Source organism: Hesperophylax consimilis, chromosome 18, assembly GCF_061612785.1.
Source record: "Hesperophylax consimilis isolate HC1 chromosome 18, BYU_Hcon_1.0, whole genome shotgun sequence".
NCBI lineage: Eukaryota > Metazoa > Arthropoda > Insecta > Trichoptera > Limnephilidae > Hesperophylax > Hesperophylax consimilis.
In genome coordinates this window covers 24,002,751-24,017,864 of record NC_142853.1, presented here as the reverse complement: position 1 = coordinate 24,017,864, position 15,114 = coordinate 24,002,751, and the positions used below count along the sequence as shown (strand labels likewise).

General features: G+C 34.0%; 1 protein-coding gene across 1 annotated transcript in view; it reads right to left on the bottom strand.

The window, feature by feature from the left end:
• Positions 1–13,650, bottom strand: part of LOC149415543 (uncharacterized) — a 28,297-nt gene extending 14,647 nt beyond the window's left edge. The window contains exons 1-2 of the mRNA XM_089642716.1: positions 13,544–13,650; positions 514–683 (exon numbers count right to left, since the gene is read on the bottom strand). Coding sequence (XP_089498842.1) covers positions 514–683; positions 13,544–13,586 — 213 coding nt within the window. The 5' untranslated portion in view covers positions 13,587–13,650. The remainder of the gene's footprint in view (positions 1–513; positions 684–13,543) is intronic.
• Positions 13,651–15,114: the final 1,464 nt, after the last annotated feature.

The following is a 15,114-nucleotide window of genomic DNA, read 5'->3' as shown; positions in this document are numbered from 1 at the left end:
CAGTGATTAAACCAGATTCAGAAAGAAATTTTAAGAATTTGAGAGAAGTATCGAATCTCGAAATCATTAAGTACTTTTTCTATCACAATTGACACCCATTTTTTTATCTTCAAAAGTAGTATACTAGAGGGAAAACTGCAATCAGACGTCAGATAAATTTTTGATTATAAAAAGGCTTTATACACCTCCCTGCAATCGGAGGCAATATCAGGGCAGTGATGGGGAGCATCCTAGATCGCTTCCTTGATCACCGCGTAAGTAGACAAATCGGCGGTAACTCCAAAATCGGACCGATATCAGCATGATATTAGGTCAGTTAGAAAATGACCACTTTAGACGATTTTATTTTTAATAAACAGATTCAATTTTCAACATTGTCATTGCCAAGCAATGTGATTTCACCTAGTTAGCAATAGTAAAAATGCATATGTTTTCCTGGAGTGGTAAGGGTGAGGGGGGGGGGGGGGGGGGGGTTATTGGGACGGATTATGAGTTACAAGTTGGATAACCTACCGAGTTGACGGAGAAGACCTGCGGCCTCTGCGTGACAGGGTGTAGCGAGGCCACGGTGACAATGCAAGCCCCGCAGCCACCCTCGTGGCACATGGCCTTGGTGCCGCGCAGGTTGGCATGGTTCCTCAGGTAGCTGTTCAGAGAGGTGTCTGCCGTCACATCATTGGAAACTATAACAAAACCATTGGTCAATTTCAAGACTCAGATTTCCACAATCAAATGCAGTATGTAATAGGAGGCATAAACTTTATTTAAAAAATAATCCTTTAAACTTTCAGGGCCGTATGTTGAAATATACTAGTTATTCCCAGTTTTAATACATTTTTTGTACATAATATATTACTTATAATAGCCTACCAAATCTAACAAAAAATAACATAAATTAATACATTTAAAACTAAAGTCAACACATGGTTGGCTTAGATAACTGAGTGATAATTACATTACAAACATTATGAAAATATAAAGACAACTGAGTACTCAATACAAAAACTACAGGCCGCCTCAGATCAGGAAATGCTAGTAGGAAGGACAGTGAATTCTTATACTTATGTATGAATCAGCAGCTTCTTATGCTTTTTACTGACATATTCCATTATAAACGTATCATGGGCGCCAGCAAGGGGGAGGGGGCTAGTAAAATTGGTAAACAAAAAAAGATGTTTATAGCTGGCGCCAAAACTATAAATCTGTTATTTTTTTTATAATAAACTCTCTTTTACCCGCAGCTTGGCTCGTGTACCATACGAAGAAAATACTGTTCAGGGCCGAGCTTCCGCCTAGGCCCCGGACTAGTCCCCAACCTCGGGGTGGGAGACCCTGGCCAGGGACAGATTTTTATTTATAATTTAAAATTTACTCCACATATGTAGCGCAGTTCGGAGTGAACATTTGTGCGCCGGGTCTTACGGCATTTGGTTTTGTTGATTGCTTACCGACCCATGGGACGACAGTTTAGTATCAGTGAGTTATTTTACAAGCTAGATACTATCGCACGTTGTAACTTGATTTTGTTTAATTCGTCTGCGTCCTTTGAGGAAGCAATTCTACTGATTCTTGAGAATATTGCCACAATTTTATAAATACAATATATATTGATATGCACGCTATGTAGGTACTAGATACTAGGTGCGTATATTACCCGTGGCTGTTGGAAAATTCACACGCGCAGCGTTTGAAATAAACCAATAATCCAAACAAAATGACAATATTTTCTTACGGATGGGTCACTAATTTGATCAGAATAATATCATGGGATGATGTTATCGGACAGATAACCATAAGTATCGGAATATTTTAATACTGAAGATTGCGCTATTTAGATGTTTATTTATCTACACTATTAACCTTATCTCCACATTATAGCCGTAGAGTGGATTTTTATATCTTTTAGTGCAAAGTAAAATGTCGATATCAGTTTTCTATATCTTTATTATCTCTATCTCTAAATAGTATTAAATAATGTCGCTATCTGCTTCTGTCTGTTTGTGCGCTTAGATCTTCTAAACTACGAAACGGATTTTGATAGGGTTTTTACTATTATTTAGAGAATTTCTTCCGGAAGGTTTACGTATATAATACATGCATATTATATTTATAGAAAGTAGAGAAAGGTCAATGTTTATCCTAGAATTCACAACCTCAAAACTTTACTCAAAATCATCTCAACCCCGAGCAACGGCGAATACACGTCAGCTAGTTTAATATAAAACCATATAATATACTAGCTTTTCGACTTTTATCTACTTTCTACAAATATAATATGCATGTATTATATATATATATAAACCTTTCGGAAGAAATTCTCTAAATGATAGTGAAAAGATAGTGAAGAACTTGAACTTGTTAAGGTCAATTGTTGCTCATAACTTGTGATTTGTGTTGTTCGCATCTGCCCTGATGGTGGACACTACAAGGCAGTCCGAAACGTTGGCTCAAGAGGGAGGAGAAGCGTAAGACGGCTCAAAGCCCACGAAAGATGTTTTTTTCTACAGTACCTACCCATTAATTCATTCGTAATAATATTCCCCTACACTTGCAACACTACAATTTTTCAACTGTCTAAGAATGTTTTGGATTCTAAGATAATACTTGATTGATAATAGTGATTGGTTTATTTATGGATAATATTGAATCGACTCAGCACCATATGAATCATATGTCTATGCTCAGCAGTGTTGCCAGTTGCCAACGAAGGCGATTATCGCCATTTAGGCTACTCAGAACGAGAATCGGCGACGTAGAAATGTAAAAGGCGACTGGTCGCCGACTAGGCTACCTCAGATTTTTTAATTTCAAAGGAAAAATGTGAGGAATTTTTCATAATAAAAGGGGGAATCAAACTCACGTAGAATATTTGTGGGGAATATGTGGGCAGAATTACTGCAACTGAAATTCGGCTACATTAGGCTACTAAATGTTTGAAAAACGTCGACATTAGGCCAAGATCCGTTGGCAACACTGATGCTCAGCACGTATTTTTTGCCTATTTTTGTCTAATCAGCGAAATGTAGTAAATCCTGCGGATGTGCAACCAAATTATTTTCTTTTTTGATTTGAATTCTGGGATATTTGAGGGAGCCATGGAGGATAATGAAGAATTATTACCTCCACTACCTGAGTAAGAGGATGATCTACCAGAGACAGATGATGCACAAGAAGTGGTGATTTTGAAAGATACGTCTGTTTTTGTTTTGGGATAACGTTTCGACAGCTACAACGAACTCTCGGAAGAAGCTGGATTACCATTCGAAGCAGAGTTTATGCATTACTGGCGAACGGACAGCAAAAGACGACGGCCATCTTTTGTGATTTTTACTTTTATGAGTGTGTGGAGTAACCATTATTTAGAGCATTTTGTTTCACGTAATCTTTGTGTCTTTATATTTTGTTTATTATTTGAGTTTTTTACAATAAATGTACAATTTTTACAAGTCATACTGTTTTAATTTATACTACACTTCCATTAAAAGCATTTGCTTGTGGATGGAAGAGGAGTGTAAAGGGGTGTGCCAGTCGGCCTTAAAAATGTTAGGGTTTGTTCTCCGAACCGTCAGAGTTTTTCGGGATATCCGTGCTCTGAAGATTTTATACTTCTCCCTGGTCCGCAGTAGGCTGGAGAGTGGTTCGCTTATCTGGAATCCTCATGAGGTGGGGTGCTCCCTCATGTTGGAGAGGGTTCAAAAAAGTTTCTAAGATTTCTCTACATGATGGAGTACGGCCACTATCCATGGCTTTACCCGACGAACTTTCTTCTGGGCATGCTGGGACTTCACTCCCTGCAGCTCAGAAGGGAGGGGTATGCCGCTACCCACTTATTCAGACTGCTGCGAGGCTATATTGAGAACTCAGCCATTTTGGAGCGCGTGAGTCTCTATGTTCCAGGTGACTATCTTAGACAACGTCATCATAGATTATTCTATCTTCCTGCCTGCAGAACTAACCTGTCAATGGTTCTCCCGGTAGGGAGGAGTATATTGCTCCTCCGATATTGATATATTTGGCGTCAGTGAGGAGAGATTCAAAAGGGAAATTCTTCTGATTCTTGAAAGAGTCTCTCCACATTGACGAGATCTTTCACCACTGCTTGAAATTTTTTTGGAAATTCCACATTTCTTGAAATTTCTTTTTTTATGTATAAATACTTGAAAACAATCTTTTGTACAGATTTATATAACCTAATTTCTTATATGCATTAAACCCCAATTTGTAATTGTGTAAGAAATTAATAAATAAATATTATTATTACATTTGCGAAAAAATAATATAACTAGGTTACAATGTTAAAAAAATCACAAAATTAAAATCCATACAAATTATTGTATTTGGAAGGAAGAAAAATATATATTATGGAGGATAAATAGAGTATAGTAGGATAATTTGTGAGATTTTCAAGTGAAATTAGGGGAATCAGTTTTTTTTGTTAACGATTTCCCTGAAATATTTTTTTTATATAGTTCAATATGTGTTTTTTTATCATTAATGCTTCTAATTTCTTCTGGTAATTTATTAAAGAAATGTTTTCCTCGGTGGGTATAATGGTGCTGGGCAAAAGAAGTGTGTAGTTTAATAATTAATTAATAGTAATTAGTAATTTGAATAATTGAATTTTTCATAAATAAGTGTTTAAATGTGGGAACTTTGAATTCTTCGAATACGCTTTCAGTGGGGAAGTCTGGAGGTTTTTCTAGTATTATTTTTATTGTGGCTTTTTGAACAATTTCTATGGGGGTCAGGCTAGTTTTGTAAGCTGCTCCCCAACCGATAAATTGCAGAACAGACTGTACTATTGCATAATATATTGTTTTTAAGAATTTAAAAAAAAATTGTATCGCAATTGTCACGATCGGATTTACAAAACCCGTTTAGGCCAAAACTCGTCGGCCATTCTAAAAGTTCTATGATCAAATCCTATATATATTTATTTTAAAATTACATCGGTTTTATCAAATACGGATACATTACATTTTATAAACTAGCGCAGACCCGTGAAAAATCATGGGATATTCTGAATTCTCGACAAATAATGTGTTCCAATTTGGAAATGGCAAATAATATATTGTTTTATAATAGATACCTAGGTACATCGCTTGTTTGAATTCTTCAAACAATCAGTTCCAACTTTCAAAATGACAGCAAAATTCAAAGCAAATTTGACCTCATTGAATCAAATTTCATCCAGGACTAACGCACATACAACCGAAATTCTTGAGTATACACGGTATACGGAAAGTCATAGTACAATCGGGAAACTTTTTTGATTTGAGCTTTCGTTTTCGAGTAAATTGAGTCCGCAATTTTTTTGTTCAAATATCAAAAAATGGGTAAGTGATTTCGACTTTTACAATTTGTCGAAAAGTATACCCGCCCTCAAAAGTTATTAAGCCCCTCAGAACAAAATGTTTTGGGTTCTCTACAGTGGCGGCGTAAAGGGGGGGCGGGGGGGGGCGGTCCGCCCCGGGTAACAAGGACCAAGGGGTGACAACGACAACACACTTGTGCAGCCAAATAAGACCTGCGTCACACACAGCTATAAAAGCGCAAGCAGATATCTTTTGAACCGCGAGCACTTATCTTTTCTACCGTCACACGACGCTATAAAATATTTCTTCCAATGGTAGGGGAAGGAGTCAGACGAATTAGAGAGCTGCCACGAAATTCCATTTCTTTGTACTGAATTGACAGCTGTCATCCGCCAATTTAATTTTAAACGCCCAAATATTTTGGAATTATTTTAGACAGCACTCCAGATATATCACATGTTGATCAGATGAGTTACGTGATCAGATATGTTCATATTCAAGGCGATCAAGTTGAAGTGAAGGAATCATTTCTAGGTTTTTCCCTATAGCTGGAAAGACTGCAGTTGATCTTGCTGAAAATATCCTTACACAGCTGGGGAGTGATAATTTAGACATACATCTATGTCGAGCCCAAGGATATGATAATGCTGCAACCATGGCAGGAATTCATGGTGGTGTACAAGCAAAAATCAAAGAACTCAATCTAAAAGCGTTGTTTTCGCCTTGTGCAAATCATTCGCTTAATCTATGTGGAGTGCACTCGTTTGGTAGCGTTTCTTCAAGTTTAACTTTTTTCGGAACTGTAGAAAGAGTTTACACGTTCTTTTCATCATCCACACATCGGTGGGAAATATTAATGAAAAATGTAGGCGTGTCCGTTAAACGGCTATCAGAGACAAGATGGAGTGCTCATCACGACGCTGTTAAACCATTGAAGAATGATTTTGAGAAGCTTGTATCAACTATCGAAGATATGTGTGATCCCAACACCAGTAAAGAAAACGTTGAGACAAGGGAAGCAGCATCAACACTCATACCAGCTTTGTGTGACTTCAGTTTTCTATGCTATCTTTCCTTTTGGTGTGAAGTACTAGAAGAAGTTAATCAGACGCAAAAGTATATTCAAACATCTGGGCTATCATTAGAAAAGTGTGTAATAAAGATTAAGGCCCTTAAAATTTTTCTTCAAAGTCAACGCAATCAAATAGTGGAAAAGGCTATTTGCTACACAGCAAAAATATGTGAGGACTTTGACATTCCGATTGAAGGAAAAAGAGGAAGGAGGAGATTTCGTAAACGTATGCCCGGAGAAATGGCCCGAAATGCTGGTCTTACATTACCAGACGAGCTGCAGAGCAATGTTAGAATGTAACGATAGATTTTACAAAGAACTAGACCATCGTTACAGAGCAATGGATTTTATTCTGGTTACATTTAGTGTTGTTCAGACAAAAACGTTGGTAACATCACCAGAAGGAGATCTTCGTGGAATGGTTCCAAATTTATTAAAAATTTACGATGAATTTTCAGCAGAGTGTTGGATATATTACGATTGAGGCGCCATTTAGAAGCCGCCAACATTTCTGCCCACGAAGCAGTTCAATGGACTACATTGGAGCTCCTCAGATTCATTGTAAAATGGGGCTATTCTGAGTCAGTTCCAAGTTTAGCGCTGTGTCAAGATTTTTTTTGACAATCTGTGTTTCGGTGGCTTCATGTGAAAGAACATTTTCAAAGTTAAAATTAATAAAATCTTATTTAAGATCCACAATGAGCCAAGTGCGACTAACCAATCTTTCGATTTTATCAATTGAAAGAGACCGGAAAATAAATTTTGATAATGTCATCGAATATATCAGTAAAATAAAGTCTCGTAAGCATGTTAAGTATTCGGTGTTTTATTTTAAGTAGGGGTGCTCAATACAAAACCGCCCCGGGTGCCAATCTACCTTACGCCGCCACTGGTTCTCTAAGAGATGTAGATTCACCAGTGTCCCGCTTGTAGGTACTACGAATTTTCGGACATCGTGTACATCTAGGTATTAGCGCCTTCTACTCAGAATCATTCTGGATCAACAATATACTCAGGATCATTCTAGTGAGAAGCCGCTTGAAATGTTTTTGGTTATGTTAAGTGATAAAATACAACATAACCTTCCCTTATTCTTCTTTTCTTCCTTAAGAGAAAGCTACAAGCCAAAAATGTGTATATTCTTGGTATACTTTATATTGTAGGTAATAGGCATTAAAATCGCTTGACAAACGGAGTCTAGAAACGTTCGATTTGAAGCAAAAAAATTATTTTTATTATTTATTTTGTAAATAATTTTACAGGAAAGAAAAAAAGTCAATCAAGTGAAACTGTCACAGATAATCTTAGCTATTACATTTTTTTTAAATTGTTTCCTTTACGCGTTCATACATTTCTATTGAAAAAATGTTTTTTTTAGTAGTTTATATTTATATTTTTTACTGAGTAATTTATTTTTTTATTTGTATTCTACTCAAGCGAAGCGATAGTATAACCTTCAATTTATCTAAAGCAAATTTTTTGGTATTCATAATATGCACCAATTAGTTATAAAGATTAATCAAAATAGTGAATAAATTTCCTAAAAACCTGGATTCCGTACGGGAATACAATTAAAATTTTATCAAACACTTAGTAAAGCGCTTTGCATAATGTAATTATTGTGAAATAAGTGTTTACAAAATGCGGCATAAACTTTTATTTTTATCAGAAAAATTGTCAAGTCACAATCATCACTGTAATCAGTATGAGTTGCGATTTTGAATATGCCACTTGTCTGTTAACTGTATGTGGCTCTCCAAGCAAACACCAAGGTCAAGCTATTTCAATACATGTCATACGCAATCATAATATTATGCTTGTCATTTTCGCTGAGCGTTTTTACGCCGGAATTCCCAATCATAAGAATAATTCGTTAAAGAGTCCGTACTAAACATAGAAAGCCCAAACAAATCCCCCGGAAGGATTAAAACTATATTGCAGCCATCCAACATCATTCAAATCATTATAAAGGAGCTAGAGCTTGTTAATCAAGCTAATTACTCTATTTGCCATGCTATCAAAGTCAAAGTCAAAGTCATAGTCAAAGTCAAAGCCACTGTCAACAATAATAAAGATTTTTTATTTATTGTTTTTGTGTTTAATTCGTAGAACTAAAACACTTGCAGAACTTAATAATAATATTATCAAATTTAATCTAAATTAAATTTATAAAAAAATAATAAAGATGTTTATGTGGTAATTTTTGTATGAATTAACAAGAGATATGCTTTCATATTACATAAAACAATCTTCATTACAATCATGATGTTTTTAAAACAAGTCAATTGTGCTCTTGCAGGCAATTGCCAGTTTGAATTCCTAATAAATTAAATAAAAGATTTATAAAAAAATTAAAACAGCAACATTACAATTACAAATCATAATTTTTCTTACCTCTTCCTAAGTTTACATATTATGCGTTATTAAACGCTTACATAAAATTTATGTTATTGCTTTGTAAACAGAAAACACGCTTTAAAGAAGATTTGAGCTAGAAACGCATCCTACCTGTTATAGCAAAGTGCATGGCCCGTTTAATAACATTTAATTTGCGATTTTATGTCCGGGTTAAATCTTCCCCATAGGAAAAACTAAACCCTTCCACACACTTTTCCACAAATGATCATCTAGTCCAGTGCTTCGCAACCTTTTCTCACCTAAGACACACTAACATTCTTCTTAGAACTCCGCGGCACACCAAAAGCTAAAATATATAGGTATTAAATTGATACACAATTTTTTTTATTTTATTTGAACTGTATACATATACATATAACTATAACATATTTTTTTAATTATTTAATAATTATTATAAAATAATAATAAATTAATGTGATACCTGCGCTTGTTTCAATGAACACAAAAGTTTTATATTCGGCTCGATTTTGCACAGCACGACTTTTAAGTATGACCGCTTATCATTTTTAATTACTACAAACATTGATGTATTATTATTATGTATTATTTAGTCTATGACTACAAACGTTTAAAAACTTTGCACACATAAATATGTCGTTGAAAATGGAAGTAGTGTTATGATTGCTTTGTCGAAAATGCGAGGATATTCGTATAGGAAAACGTAAATCCAGAAAACATCTAATGGAACTTCGGAGAAGTGAAGTTTTAAAGTCATGTCATTATATAAATCTGTAAATTCCTCTCGAATTATATAGAGGCAGTGCTTCCGTAAAATGTATTGCATTGGTTGCAAAAGGATTTCGAATCCAATCCTATTGTTACGTATTAATAGAATAAAAATACAGATTAAATTTCTGCTGAAGTATACTTAAATATGGTTAGGCCAGATCCACAATTAATTGTTTGTTTTCTATTTCACTGTGGTTGGTCCTTCGGTTTAAGTACATTCAAACGCTAGAATATATCAGCCATGTATGCAAGTTTAATCAATCAGTAATCATCATCGATGCGCTGATATAGTTGGTACATATTTTGATTTAAAACAAACTCACGCACCTCGTGACGAAGCTCAAACAATCTAGCCAAAACTTTTCCTCGGGATAGCCAACGAATTTCAATATAAAACAATAGGGATTCATATTCGGCTTCCATTTCAGCACAGAATATAACAAAGATTCTATACTACATTTTGAAAAATAGACAATATTATGAAAAATGATTTATCATTGTGTATTAAATACATAATGAAATATTGTAAAATGTCAAATACGTTGAATTTGACCGCGGCACACCTGTATCCGGCTTACGGCACAACAGTGTGCCACGGCACACCGGTTGCGGAGCACTGATCTAGTCAATCAACATTATGCAAGTGCATTATATAAGCAAAATAAACACAAAAAAATACAGGAACAACACGTCAAATCACCAGAGATCAAATGGGAAAATAATTCACCGACTCCAGATATTTTCATATCAGAGGGTTCGGCTCGGTAGAACTCCTAACAGGGCCTATAAATCCTACTGATCCCTCAACATAAATATTTAAAAAATCTTTCGTTATCTTACATGTATTTAAAATGACTGATTTTTGCATTTTTATACATAAATTTTTTGATAAATCTAATACGCCTAAATTTTTAATGAGAGAGCTAGGTATAATGCCAGTAGCCGAAATAACGAATGGTAATGTTTTTATAATCTGAGAATGCCAAATTCTTTTTATCTCATTTCCTAAATCTGTGTATTTTCTTATTTTTTCATTAACAGATTTTTGATAAATAATATTATAATTTTATGCAATGTCCGAAATGAATGCATTCTTATTTGTATTGTTAATTATTATTAGTATAGATAAATTATAATTAAGTACGTTAATTATAACATATCGTGAAAAATCATGTTTCTTCGTTTTGTGATTTTTAACAACTACCCTGTGTAATAAATGTCATATAATAATAACCAAATGAAAACACCCAATCATATTGGATAATAAATCGCATCTTTCAAGAATGATTAAGTTATGTTATGTCGTTATTACCTACAATAACTTTAATATCCGACTTCATCCGTATTTTTTTAAATCCCATCCTTCAAGAGTAATGTCGTTATTACCTACAATAACATTAATATCCGACTTCATCCGTATTGTATTAAATCACATCCTTCAAGAGTAGTTAAATTATTTTATGTCGTTATTACCCACAATAACTTTAATATCCGACTTCATCCGTATTTTGTTAAATCGCATCCCACAAGAATGATTCAATTATGTTATGTCGTTATTACCTACAATAACTTTAACATCCGACTTCATCCGTATTTTGTTAACTCGCATCCTTCGAGATTGATTAAATTATGTTATGTCGTTATTACCTACAATAACTTTAATATCCGACTTCATCCGTATTTTATTAAATCGCATCCTTCAAGAATAATTGAATGTTTTTTTAATCGCCCAGTGTAGTTGTTTTTAATGATTCGTTCATGGTATTGCGATGTAAAATTGACCATGAGGTGTACTTATCAGTTAATGAGTCTGATTACTGATTACTGTCACGTTGATGTTGATAAACTGTCCGTATCTGTAGTTTCCATGTAACTTTTACGATATTCATCTAAAATTGATTTAAAGGTTTATTTTACGTAGATAAAAATTAAAAAATATATATAATTTATGTAACATATTGACCATCAACCCAAAAACTGATTATAAGGTATATAAAATGATGAAATTATGAATAATATAGTACACAACAATCATACATATATTGCACACTCAACTTCATAGTAGTATAGGTTATAGGAATTGCAAAGTTGATCAAATGGTTTTTGTAACTAAAATACATATCTTTAGGCTACAGGAAGAGCTTTTGTTGGATATCCCATTGTTACGGAAATTGGATGACATTATAGCTAAAATAGTTGATGTTAAATAAGAAAGACGACGATATTACATTTGAAAAAGTAATATTTACTGAACCGTTAAAATGGCCACTATCTTAAAACGGTAACGGAATGAACAAGACAATTAACAGACATGCGAATTCCAAATTCATAGGATTTATTGTACGGAAGAATAATTCCTGAATCTTGTATTGAAATGGGAATAAGTTGATACCCACTACACTAGATTCTTACGCGCCGGTTCAAAGTCGGTCTGACAAAGCTGGCCTTAAAAGCCTGATTTAAGGCCGTTTTAACCATACGCATGCCGTGGTAATTAATTAGTCAAGGCTTTTCGTTATTCTGATTTTACGCGCTACGTTATATTTACACCGCGATTATAAGTAAGGTGGTGCGAGTTTCAGTGCAGGTAGGTACTCGGATGGGCTGTTTTACAGAATTTGATCAATTTATCAAATTTCAAAGTTAAAATTTAAGTTCTGTGAAATTTCTATCCAAGTTATTATTTCATCATGGACCGGTTGTGTCAAAGTACTTGAATATAACAGAACTTGAATAACTTAAAAAATTGATGACTTGCTCGAATTCTCTGAAACAACCCGTCCTTTAGAAATACTCTGTAGACACATGGGTAGTTTTAACGAACTGTAAACAACGATATGTAAATTTGTTCTAGAAATATACAATCCACCCCGGAAAAACATATTCACCGGGGAATATTCACCGCGGAAAATTTAAAAAAATCAACGGGCAACAGCACGTTGATCATTGATGGTAAAATCAACGGGCAACAGCACGTTGATCATTGATGGTAAAATCAACGGGCAACAGCACGTTGATCATTGATGGTAAAATCAACGGGCAACAGCACGTTGATCATTGATGGTAAATTCAACGGGCAACAGCACGTTGATCATTTATGGTAAAATCAACGGGCAACAGCACGCTGATCATTGATGGTAAAATCAACGGGCAACAGCACGTTGATCATTGATGGTAAATTCAACGGGCAACAGCACGTTGATCATTGATGGTAAAATCAACGGGAAACAACACGTTGATCATTGATGGTAAATTCTACGGGCAACAGCACTTTGATCAATGATGGTAAATTAAACGGGCAACAGCACTTTGATCAATGATGGTAAATTCAACGGGCAACAGCACGTTGATCATTTATGGTAAAATCAACGGGCAACAGCACGTTGATCATTGATAGTAAATTTGATACATGACATACAATATTTTTTGTGGAATAAAAAGTTTTATTACAAAAGTGGGTTTTCTGTGTATTCTTTCCTGGTGATTGAAAACGAATTAAAAAGTTTTTTTTTATGTAGATAGTTAGATACATGTCATACCGGGTGTTGAGGGACGCACTTGACTTTGACCAATGATTCCTGATATTATTTAGAGAATAACTGAAATTTAGGTCTCCGGTGACTATTTTCATGGATTTTTTTTCAAAAAACAAAATCTTTCAAATTTCGTCACTGGTCACTCAGTTGAGGAACCTCCCAACCTCACATTGACTATTCCTATATCTTTTTGAAAACCAACTAACACTGTAGACCAAAATTTTATTTCTATTTTTTACTCCAAATGATGTCACGAACAAATGATTAAAGTAAATACGTCCTTTAACACCCTGTATATAATAATCTATCTATTATAAACATCGTTGATTTATCTAGATATCAAAATCAAGAAGAAATTCATATTCAGTGTGAAAATGGAAAAAAAATGACATTTGATGCTGAACTTAATACATGACATAATATACCGTCAAATCTACATGATAAGTCAAATATTAGGTTTAAATGTGATTTACCTTTGTATTCCTGCCCGTTTATGCTAAATTTGATCTGTGCCATACTGTTTTTGTATGCGAGAAAAAATGTCCCGGTACGCCTACGCGATAATACGTCCGGAAAAGAACTAAACTAGTACAAAGTACAAGTGTCAAGTACCATAAGTACACTGACAAACTCAACACTCAACACTGGACGCCGACTGGTAATCACATGGGATTGGTATCGGTAGGCACCACAGACTAAGTCCGTTGTAGGCACTGAAAACATTATTTATATTTAGTCGTGTATGTATAATCTACCTACATATTATGATTCTTTATTTTGCCTTATCTTTGTGTATGTTAAGCAGGGCTGGTCAACAATGTACCACGCGGAAGCAATTTGTTACACGCGCATTTTTTTCAGTAGCACGCTGTCCATTGAGATTGATAACTCAATGAAGCGGTCTAGATTTATGCGACTTTTTTGGACGATTTGTATTGTCATTTACCGTTAAATTAATTGTTAAGATTTGTTATATTGTTATGATTTTTACGATTGTTAAGAATGTTAAGATAGTCACTAATTTTAAGATTGTTAGGATTGTTAAAATAGTCACGAATTTTAATATTGTTAACGATTGTTAAGATTGATAAGACCGTTAAGGTTGTTAAGACTATTAATGTTAAGATCCTTAAGATTGTTTGGATTGTTTCGAATGTTAAAATTATTAAGATTGTTACGACTTTTGAGTTTTTACGATTTATGATTGTTTAGATTGATAAGATCGTTAGGATGGTTATGATTTTTAAGATTTTTAAGGTTGTTACGATTTATTTTTGCATCTACGTAAATAAGAAAATAATGTTTTTTCTCTTAAAAATCAACCTCACTAGGACTAAGCCTTTATCTAGGTTAACAATTTACAAGGAAGCAAACATAGAGTAATACTACATACAAACACAAAATATTTCAAATAGAAAGAAAAAAATATGTGTTAGATGAGTTACCAGATGGGTAATTTGACAGTATATTGTAACAATACTTGAATATTTTGAGATTATCAAGATTATTAAGATTGTGATTGATTGATCGTTGATATGGTTAAGATTTTTTAGTATTTTTTAATGTCAACGGTATAAATATACCATACACAATAATTACAAGTCACAGAAAACAAGCATAATCAAACACTAGTAATAATTTAAACAAAAATAACAATCAACTGTTGCATTTGACCATGAAATGACGACAGAAAGTATAAAATTAATACAAGCTCTAGAAGGAGATACAAGTACATACAAAATATTATAAACAAATATGAGTAGACTTAGGTTTAATTAATAATGATTTAGAAGATATGATAGTTTAGCATTTTTGTACCTAGCTTCTGTGCAGTTATCCACTACATCTGTTTACCTATTACCAACTACATATTAGAGTGTTTGAAATGCTCAGTCCTTGAATAGTTACAAATAGGGTTTTAGAACGAGTAGCTCTTGTGGGTATATTGAATTCAATGAGGTTAATTAAATCAAGACTGTCTACACTACCATTTACAATTATGAACATAAATATTAAGTCGGATATAATTATATATGAGATTTAT